The 11,118-nt window shown below is 42.4% G+C and overlaps 1 protein-coding gene across 3 annotated transcripts in view; it reads left to right on the forward strand.

Moving 5' to 3' along the window:
- Window positions 1–2,162: 2,162 nt before the first annotated feature.
- TWSG1 (twisted gastrulation BMP signaling modulator 1) overlaps window positions 2,163–11,118 on the forward strand; it is a 71,006-nt gene continuing 62,050 nt past the window's right edge. Inside the window, exons 1-2 of one of the 3 annotated variants that reach the window (XM_029922141.1) lie at window positions 2,163–2,318; window positions 4,019–4,172. In XM_029922141.1, coding sequence (XP_029778001.1) covers window positions 4,050–4,172 — 123 coding nt within the window. In that variant the 5' untranslated portion in view covers window positions 2,163–2,318; window positions 4,019–4,049. Of the gene's footprint in view, window positions 2,319–2,347; window positions 2,487–2,888; window positions 2,989–4,018; window positions 4,173–11,118 lie in introns of those variants that run through there. The other 2 variants (XM_029922143.1, XM_029922142.1) reach the window with 2 other exon arrangements.

The raw sequence follows: 11,118 nt of genomic DNA on the forward strand, positions 1-11,118 counted from the left end.
TTAATTACCTTTCTCAATCTCCTCTCACAAGTTTAGAGTAGTCTAGAGGCTACATAATACATGATATTGCAGCAGTTTGAATGCAGAAGCAGATATGAAAATCCAGCTGCCTTCTTAACTTTGACATTAAAGATAACAGCACAAATGTAAAATAATGCCATTTTTCTTTTTTTTTTTTGTTTTGGAATACATACTGATTTTTTATAAAATATGTCTTTCATGTTACTTTACAATAGAGTCTATTATTTTTAAGTGAAATAAATGAATAAATAGTTCTTAAATTTCTCAGTTTTAATTTCAAAAGTTTTGATAGAAGTAACACATATAAAACCTCTTTGGAGCCCTCAGTACCTTTCAAGAGTCTAAAGCGGTCCTGAGATCAGAAAGTGTGAGTACTTCTGACCTAGAATATTATGATTTAGTAGCTGATTTAGTCCATTGCACTGGAGTGTCATAATTCATTTAACCAGTAAGTAATGCCAAAGGATAAGACCTTAAAGTTAAATTTGTATATACTCTCAATTATTTCGTTAAGCTAATTTTCAGGGATGGGGCACCTGGGTAGCTCAGTCAGTAGAGTATCGGACTTCAGCTCACGTCATGATCTCGCAGCTTGTACCTTAAATTCCAGCCCACATCAGGCTTGCCTTTGTCAGCACAGTGCCTGCTTCAGATCACCTGTCCCCCTCTCTCTGCCACTCTCCCACGCATGCCCTCCCTCTCAAAACTGAACAAAAACATTTAAAAATTAAAAAAAAGATAACTTTCAGGGATGATTTGTAAAATGCATATCTATTTACTTATTGTACAAAAATGGACTAACATCATTAATGTAGTCCACGCCCTTGGCCAATTCTTTCCGTTTTCTTCCGAGTAACAAAGGGGAATATAAGGCATTCAAGACTCCTACTAGCTTAAAACTTTTATCACTACTATGTCACCATTTTTATAGGCAAAGTACCTTGTGGATCATGTAGCCCAATGGGCTCCAACTTAATAATTCTGTAATCTTTTTAAAAAGCAAATTCCCAGGGTTGTTGGAAAAATCTGAGCGCAATTCTCAAATCCCTTCATATACGTGCTGTTGATGGAAGGAATTCCTTTTTCTAAAGCACAGGCTGAAATGAGTGCTGCTTCATCCATGCTCAGGGAGCCCTCTCCTACTTGGGGTGGTTTGCCGTAACCATTTGTCTAGCTGATTGTCCATCCTCTCTGCAGTCCAGTGGCCTCCTTCTTGGCCAGCACCCATGTCGCCTCAGTGCCAGGCACTGGCTAAGGACGCAGCAAATTTTAGCGAACTGCTGAACGAAGGCTCTGCCCTAGCAGATCCTTATTCAGTAGGCCTGAGACAGAGCCTAGAAACCTGCCTTTTTAATAAATCAGGCCTCCGACGTGAGATAACAATAGTGTCAGCTCTGCAAGGTAGCGGGCTGGGCTACTCGACTACTAGGTGCCTCTATCTTGCATCCCCATAGCGGGACAATCACAGCTGCCTCTTGTGGTTGCCGTGGGGAGTCTCTGAGCTCGTGTACCTCAAATTCTCGGCTGCGCGACATGCACTTGCTAAGCCCAGAGACAGGGCCTCACAGAGGGTCTGCCCCAGGTAGGCGGACAAAAAAGCCTGAGACCTGGGCGGAGAAGAGGGCGGAGGGAAAGCGCGCGTGGACGCCCAGGTGGGTGTCCTTGAGGGCGGGAGTGTGGCCGCTGTTGGGCGTTACCGGAGGGTGGGACGGAGCCTTCGTGAGTGGGCGGGGCCGCAGCCCGGGACGCGGCATTCGCCGGGGCCAGGCCCGTGAGCACGGCGGAGGCGGGGCCTAGGAGGGGAGGGACTTTGGTGCGGGGCAGGACTAGAGACTGGGCGGTGAGCCTGAAGGGGGCGGGGCCACAGCCGAGGACAGGGCCTTCGCCGGGGCCGGATCAGCGGGCCTGGAGGGGGCGTGGCCTTAGGAGGGGCGGGGCCTTCGAGCGGGCCGAACTGGGGCTAGGGCCGGGGCAGACTGGAGACTGGGCGGTGGGCCTGCCGGGGGCGGGGCCGGGGCCGGGGCGTGCGCTGACAGGAGCGCCCCGGGAGTGAGAGACGCCTCCTGTGGGGAGGTGGCGGCTTCTGGGAGCCGGGGGCGGGCGGAGGGACCCGGGTAGCTGGGGGGAGGGCGGTGGTGGGCCTGTCTCTTTAAGGTGCCGGAGGCTCGCGGGCGCAGCGCTGAGGGACGGCGCGGAGGCGCGGCCTGCCTCTCTCGCACAGCCGGGAGGCCCGCCTAGGGCTCGGGTGACCTGCTGGGAAGCGAGGTCCAGGCGGCCTGACTGCGCCACGGCGCACGGTGAGCGGGAGCAGTCGGGGCAGCGTCTGCGGCCGGGGAGAGTCCGGCCCCCGAGCTCAGGCCTCTGGAGGCCGAGGCCGCAGCGGGCTTTCGAGGCCGGGAGGAGCGGAGAAGCTCCCGCACGGCCTGGGCCCGCCTACGCGCTGGACAAAGTGGGGGCGCCGCCCGGTGGGTGCTGGGCGGGGGCGCGCGGGGCGGGGGCACCCCTGCAGCCCCCTCCACCGCCTCGCGGGCCAGCGGCGCGTCGGTGAGGGCGGGGGGTGAAGAGCAGCCATGGCCTCTACCTCCTCAACCGGCTGCAGGGGCTACGTGCTGCGGCACAAAGGCTGCTGTCAGTGCCATCCCCCTTGGGGACCACACACAGGTCGCCAGAGCCTGAGAAACTGGTCCCTACGTAGGAAAACAGTTTCGATGCGGCATCGTTCCTGACTCCTTAAAGGAGAAGCCCTTTAAACAATTGTTACCTGCTTTGTACGTGCATTTACTTGAATACTTTTTCCAGTAAGGTTTGGGGAGTAGGATCAAGACAACCATAAGAGATGAAAAAAAAAAGCCCATTTTTAGTGAGTGTAGGATGAAAACTAGTTCTGGAAAAAAAAAATCACTTTTCAAAGTGCCTTCTTTGGCCTCCACGAATATGCACTGGTGGCACCAGAAATCATCCGACTTGGTATGTGCTATTTAAATAAATTAGAAAATTGAGTTACTAACGGTCTTCAGGGACACTTTGTGGGCCTCAGTAACAATCGCCAGGGCTTTCTCTTTCAAAATTGAGTCATACCCGGTGCAAAGCCCTTTATTCTTTTCACCGTCTTACTGCATTTGCTTTATTGTCTTTTGTAATACTTGGAGTAAAAGTTTACAGTAATCCTAAAGGCACCATAAACTCACCTTTTATCTATCATACATCAGTAATCATTTATTTTAATTGATTGTATTTGGAGGGGGGGTGTTTTAACTCTAAGAAGTTACATCTTTTAAAATAAAAGCTTACTAACCATGTTAGCTTAACCACTGTTTAACCACTATCAGGATTTGTGCTGGTCTTGTTTTCCTTTTTCTTTTTAAAATGTACTGTCTTCTTTAATAACATGGCAGAACCTATGGTACCTATGGTATATATTAAAAGAATATCTTCACATTTTAATAAATTACTCGGAGTTCTTAATGCATTTGGTAATTTACTACCCCCTTTGTTATTTGCTAACTTATTTAAGAAATGACTGTCAAATCTCCTTCTTTCTTTGAGTTGCTTCAGCTCATAGCTTCTGGCTAATTATGTGAAGACATAAAATGAAATAGTTATAAATAATCAGTAATTTGTGAAAATTAGTTAAATATTTTATACTATATTAACAGGTTTTATATGGGTTTAAAGTTGAATAATGGGCCTAAAACTAAGTTGAATATTAAGTAGTTGAGTACTAAAACTAGTTTTTGCTTCAGTAACCCAGTGGTTTAAATATATATGTATGTGTGTGTATTTTCAATTTGCTGACAAGACATTACTATGTAAAATGTATTTTGTTTTTACTGTTTAACCATTCATTGAAAATGTCCTTTAAATGATCACTCAAAAGTCGCTTAAAACAAATAATGAGTCTTGGCTTATTTGTTTTGCTTTTTATTTCTATATTTGTTATTAACCTAGCCCTTGCCTTTGAATTAAAGTTCTGTTTTTCTTTTTGTTTTTGGTTTAGTTTCCTGGGAGCTGATTGTCTTTGAAGAACCATGAAATCACACTCTGTTGTTATGCTTACTCTAGCCATTCTGGTGTTCCTGACTTGGGTCCCTGAGTCACTGAGTTGTAACAAAGCACTCTGTGCTAGTGATGTGAGCAAATGCCTCATTCAGGTAGGACTAAGCGTACTTTTTATTAATATTATAATGTGGGGGCACTTGGGTGGCCCAGTGGGGTTGAACATCTGAGTCTTGATTTTCGCTCAGGTCAGGGTCTCACAGTTGTGAGATTGAGCCCTGCATCAGGCTCAGTGCTAAGTGTTGAACCTCCCTGGGATTCTCTCTCTCCCTCTTTCTCTACGCCTCCCCTGCTTGTGCTGTCTCTCGCAAAGTAAATAAATAAACATTTTGAAAAATGTAGAGTAGATATAGAATGCATATATACAGATATAGAATGTATGTATATTACAGAGTAAGGCTTGGGTATTGGATCAGAGTCTGAGGTATTGAACCATGCATGATACAGAGTCTGGGTTTTTACCCCCATAGTTTTCTTGTGTATGAGCAATGTCAGATTCAAGAAGTTTGGTCTTGAAAATAATATCCAGCTTCAGAAATATGCCATTACAAAGTGATGAGCATGCCATTCAGATAAAGAAAAGGGTTCCCTTGTATTATCTAGTTTATATACCCCAAAGAAGTTCAGTTACTATATTTAGAAAAAAAATATCTAGTCAAATAATAGAGATGTTATTCCTTTACATATTTGGTGCAACAAGTTACCCCAAATGTAGCAACTGAATGCAGCAAACATTTATTATTTTGTGCAGTGTCTGAGGCTTTGGAGTCTAGGAACACTTAGCTGGGTGGTTCTGGCTCAGGATTTCTTACATGGTTGTAGGCAGATTGTCAGGTGAGATTGGAGAATCTGCTTCAAAGGTACTTGACAGTTCCCTCTCTTTCAGTCATCAGGATAAGCCTAGTGGTGTAGCTACCACTTTCATTTTTCTGAAGAAAAAAGTGAGGTTAAGTAATTTGGGGAGGTTCCTATAGCTAGTAAGTGGCTGTAGAATGAAGTCTTTGACTCCAAAGCCTGTGGCCTTCCCACTAAACGTACTGGTTATTACTCCATAAAGTTGTTAATTAGTGGTGAACTTCACGTCTTATATAGCTGTTTTCTTTTTTCCCCCCATCTTATTAGGCCATCAGCAGTCTTGTGCCTTTTGTGTGTCTGTATTTATTAGCTTCCCTTTCAGTTATTGGCTGTTGGCTAAGAAATCCAGTAACCACACGTAATGTATGAGTCAGCTACGTCTTGGCTATGACCCCAACATGGAGGCTTTGGGTGTATGTCCTAGAAGAGATAAGGGTCTTTATAGATTTGAGGCATTTTGTATTTATTTTGGATATTTTGGTCCTTCTCATTTATAGTTGAAATTCTAGGAAGTCTGAATTATCTGAGTGTAGTTTGCTACCATCTCATACTCTCTTCACCCTTGCTTTGCATTTCAAACCAAAACATGTAAATGTAGAAGTTGTTGGTTGTGGTTTTTTTTTTTTTTTAATTTTTTGACTGTGGACATTTTCAAGCATAAGTAGAAGAGAGAAGTATAATGCACAGTAGTGACAGCAGTCATTAGCTCAGGGCTCCCCGTGTTTCATCTGTGTTCCTCTAGACTGCCCACCAGAGCTACATCTTAACTTCAGCCAAATTCCTGATACTATTTGATCATAACTCTGATCTCTACATTTTAGAGATAAGAACTCTTTAAAACATGTAACTATTTTAAGGAATGCCTGGCTGGCTCAGTTGGAAGAACATATGACTCTCTTCCTTCCTCCCTCCCTCTCTTCCTTCCTCTTAAGCAGACTCCACACTCAGCCTGGAGCCCAATGCAGGGCTCCATCCCATGGTTCTGGGATCATGACCTGAGCCGAAATTAAGAGTCAGACACTCAAACAACTGAGCCACTCAGGTGCCCCAGAAGAGCATGTGACTTGATCTCAGGGTTGTGAATTCAAGCCCCATACCCCTGGTTCAAATACTTTAAAATTGGATTTTATTAAAATGTATTGCTTGATAAAGGAATATTTTGAAAAGATACTTTTGGGTGCCTGGGTGGCTCAGTTGTCAAGCATCTGCCTTTGGCTCAGGTCATGATCTCACAGTTCATGAGTTTGAGTCCCACATTGGGTGAGCATGAGCCCCACTTTAGGTAAAGCACAAGCCCTGAGTGAGCCCCATTTCCCTCCCTCTCTGTTTGTCTGTCTATCTCTCTCTGTCTCTCTCTGTTTGTCCCTTGTGAGACTCTATCTCTCTTTTCCCCTTGTGGATTCTCTCTCTCTGTGTCTCGCTCACTTGCACCCTCTCAATCAGTCATTCAATAAAAAGATAGCTTTTGGTTGATATTGATAAACACCATCAAAGGTTTTTTGTTTGTTTCTTTTGCTTTTAAATTTAAAAATATATAATATTGGGGCACCTGAGTTGCTCAGTTGGCTGAACGTCTGACTTCAGCTCAGGTCATGACCTCACGGTTTGTGGGTTTGAGCCCCACATCAGAATCTGTGCTGACAGGCTCAAAGCCTGGAGCCCGATTCAGTTTCTGTGTCTCCCTCTCTCTCTCTGCCCCTCTCCCATTCATGCACGTGCGTGCTCTCTCTCAAAAATAAACATTTTAAAAAATTTAAAAATATGTAATATAAAGTACTTAAAAAAGTAGAGTGTAAAATTGGAAAATTGAGTGAGCTTCACCTGTTAAATGGTGACTCTAGTAAATTCACTGGAAAGAAGCTAGGGCTTGTATGCTTTACCATTGATTCCACAATGCTAACATTTCTCAGGATCTTGTTCCTTCAGAGCCAGGAATGATCAGATCTTTTTCTGCAGTAGTAGAGACAATGCTTCTGGTTGGTACATAATGGCAAAGTATTTGAAATTAAAAATATTGTGGGCTTGGGGCACCAGGGTGGTTCAGTTGGTTAAGTGTCCAACTTTTGATTTCAGCTCATGTCATGCTCTCATAATTTGTGACTTCTAACACCACATTAGGCTCAGCATGGAGAGCCTGGTTGGGATTCTCTGTCTCCCCCTTTCACTGCCCCTCATTTGCATGTGCTCTTTCTCTCTCTCAGAAATAAATAAACATTTTTTTAAATAAATAGAAATGAAAACATTGCAGGCCCAAGAATCAGGGGTTTATTTGTTCATTTATTCATAAGAACTTATTGGACACTGAAGTAAAATGTGGTTAGTCCCAATATTTGCCTGAATTTGTGGACTCCAAAACTCCAGCAGATTATTTCACATTCTGAGCTTTATTTTCCTTGTAGTCCTCTTACTGTAGCTGTGTAACAAACCACTCCAAAAATCAGTGGCTGGAAACAACATTGATTTTGGTCATGAATTTGCATTCTGCAGGGCTTGGGGGGATAGCTCATCTCTGCACCATGCAGCACTATAGCCGCTTGAAGGCTGGGGGCTGAAGTTCTCTGAAGCAGCACTGTTCTCTAGAACTTTCTACAATGATAGAAACAGTCAACACCTGCCCTGTCCAGTGAAGTAGAAGCTAGCAGCTGTGTGTGGCTATTGAGCACTTGAAATAGAATTCATGTGATTGAAGAATAGATTTTTAAATTTTGTTTAATTTTAACTAATTTATATTTAAGTAGCTACATGTGACTAGTGGTCGCTGTACTGGATCTCACAAATCTGAAGGCTCACTGATAAGTCTAACATGTGGGCTAGAAGAATTCTTCAGCATGCTCATTCATTCTTTCTTTCTTCCTCCCTCCCTCCCTCCCCCTCTCTCTCTTTCTCCCCCTGCCCCCACTCACTTTCTCAGTTCTGTCTCTATATGACCTTTCTAGCGTACAGTTTAAGACTAGCCAGTATCTTACATGTGGGCTCAGGTCTCCCAAGATGTGTGTCATAAGAGAGAGCTGGAAGAATCAGTGTTACCTTTCATGGCCTCACCTGAGAGGTTATGTACTACTCCCACCATAGTCTTAAGTCCACCTGAATTTAAGTGGAGGGAACGTAGGCCCTGCCTCTGATCAAGAAACGTAAGAAGAGCATGTGGATGGCATAAAGTGCATGAGCATCTTTGGAAAATATAATAAAGCTATGTATTAAGTGTGAAATAAATTGGCTGGCTAGGAGATCTCAAAGTTTCCTTCTAGTTCTTTTTTTCTTTTTAAGTTGATTTATTTATTTTTATTTTGAGAGAGAGAGCACGCACAAGCAGGGGAGGGGTAGTGAGAGAGAGAGACAGAATCCCAACCGGGTTCCACACCATCGACCCAGTGCAGGACTATAACTGTCAAACTGTGAGATCATGACCTGAGCTAAGAGCAAGAGTCAGATGCAACCAGGTGTCCCAGTGTTATTTTATTTTATTATTTTACTTTATTTGAGAGAGACAGAAACCAAGTGTGAGTGAGGGAGAGGCAGAGAGAAAGGGAGATATAGAATCTGAATCAGGCTCCAGGCTTTGAGCTGTCAGCACAGAGCCCAATGCAGGGCTTGAACTCATGAACTGGGAGATCATGACCTGAGCTGAAGTCAGACACTTAATTGAGCTACCTAGGTGCCCCCCATCCTCTGCTTTTCTTAAAAATCAGAGTAAGATTTTCCCCTCTTTTTTTTTAATCGAAGTTTAATTGACATACAATGCAACATTAGTTTCAAGTATACAACATATCAATTTGACAATTCTTTATGTTACTCAGTGCTCACTGTAAGTGTAGTCACCATCTGTCACCATGCAGTGTTATTACAATAGTATCGACTCTATTTCCTATGCAGTACTTTTCATCTCTTTGGTTTATTTATTTTATATCTGAAAGTTTATACCTCTTAATCCCTTTTATCTATTTTGCCCACCTACAACCCCTCCCACAGCCATTAGTTTGTTGTCTGTATTTAAGAATGTTTATTTCGTTTGTTTCTTGTTTTTTTAGATTCTACATGTAAGTGAAATCATATAGTATTTGTCTTTCTCTGTTTGACTCTTTTCACATAACTTAATACCCTCTAGGTCCATCCATGTTGTTGCAAATGGCAGGATCTCATTCTTTTTTATGCCTGAGTAATAATCTTCCTGTGTGTGTGTGTGTGTGTACATACTACTCTTCTTTAGCCATCTATCTGTGGACACTTGTGTTACTTCCATAACTTGGCTATGGTAAATAATGCAGCAATAAACACAGGAGTGCATATATCTTTTCGAATTAGTGTTTTCCTTTTCTTTGGGTAGTGGAATTATTGGATCATATGGTATTTCTATTTTTAACTTTTTGAGTCACCTCCATACTGTTTCCTACAGTGGCTGCACCAACTTACATTCCCACCAATAGTACATGAGGGTTCCTGCTTCTCCACATCTGTGTCAACACTTGTTATTCGTTGTCTTTTTGATGATAACTTCTCTGACTGTTGCGAAGTGATATCTCATTGTGGTTTTGATTTGCATTACCCTGATGATTAGTGATATTAAGCATCTTTTCATGTGTCTGTTGGCTATCGGCATGTCTTCTTTGGGAAAATGTCTAAGTCCTCTTCCTAGTTTTAGTTGGATTATTTAGGGTTTGTTTGTTTGTTTGTTTGTTTTGGTGTTGAGTTGTATGACTTCTTTATATATTTTGGGTATTAATTCCGTATCAGATATATTATTTGCAAATGTCTTCTTCCCATTCACTAGGTTGCCTTTTTTTTGTTGGTGGTATTTTCTTCCATTGTGCAGAAGCTTTTTATTTTTGGTGTAGTCCCACTAGTTTGTTTTTGCTTTTGTCTCCCTTGTCTCAGGAGAAGTATCTAGAAAACATCGCTAAGGCTGATGTCCAAGACATTATTGCCTATGTTTTCTTCTAGGAGTTTTATGGTTTCAGGTCTCATATTTAAATCCCACATTGGGTCACATTTATCCAATTTGAGTTTACTTTTATGTATGCTATATGAAAGTGGTTCCATTTCATTCATATGTGGCTGTCCGGTTTCCCCAGCACCATTTATTGAAGAGACTCTTGTTTCCCCATTGTATATTCTTGCCTCCTTTGTGGCAGATTAATTGACCATATATGTGTGGGTTTCTTTCTGAGCTCTCTGTCCTGTTTCATTGATGTGTGTATATATTGTTTGGATCACGACAGCTTTGTAATATTACTTGAAATCCAGAATTGTGATGCTTCTCTCTTGGCTGTTCTTTTTCAAGATTGCTTTGGCTATTGGGGGTTTTTTGTGATTCCAAACACATTTTTAGTATTATCTGTTCTTGTTCTGTGAAAAATGCTGTTGGTATTTTGATTGGGATTGCTTTAAATGTGTAGGTTGCTTTGAGTAACTAGACATTTAAACAATATTTGTTGTTCCAATCCGTGAGCATGGAATGTCTTTCCATTTCTTTGTATCATCTTCAGTTTCTTTCATCAGTCTCTGATAGTTTTCAGAGTATAGGTTTCTCACCTCCTTGGTTAAATTTATTTCTAGGTATTTTATTCTTTTCATGCAATTGTAAGTGGGATTGTTTTCTTATTTTCTTTTTTCTTCTACCTCATTATTAGTGTATAGAAATGTAGTAGATTTCTGTAATTAATTTTGTATTCTTTAGTTGCAAATGACATATCAGATAAAGGGCTAGTATCCAAAATCTACAAGGAACTCACCAAACTTCACACCCACAAAACAAATAACCCAGTGAAGAAATGGGCAGAAGACATGAGCAGACACTTCTCCAAAGAGGACATCCAGATGGCCTACAGGCACATGAAACGATGCTCAACATCACTCATCATCAGGGAAACACAAATCAAAACCACACTGACATACCACCTCACACCAGTCAGAGTGGCTAAAATGAACAAATCAAGAGACTATAGATGCTGGCAAGGGTGTGGAGAGATGGGCACCCTCCTACACTGTTGGTGGGAATGTAAACTGGTACAGCCGCTCTGGAAAACAGTGTGGAGGTTCCTCAAAAAACTATCCATAGAACTCCCCTATGACCCAGCAATAGCACTGCTGGGGATTTACCCAAGGGATACAGAAGTGCTGATACATAGGAGCACATGTACCCCAATGTTCATAGCAGCACTGTCAACAATAGCAAAAACATAGAAAGAG

Source organism: Suricata suricatta, chromosome 14 (genome assembly GCF_006229205.1).
Source record: "Suricata suricatta isolate VVHF042 chromosome 14, meerkat_22Aug2017_6uvM2_HiC, whole genome shotgun sequence".
Classification (NCBI taxonomy): Eukaryota; Metazoa; Chordata; class Mammalia; order Carnivora; family Herpestidae; genus Suricata; species Suricata suricatta.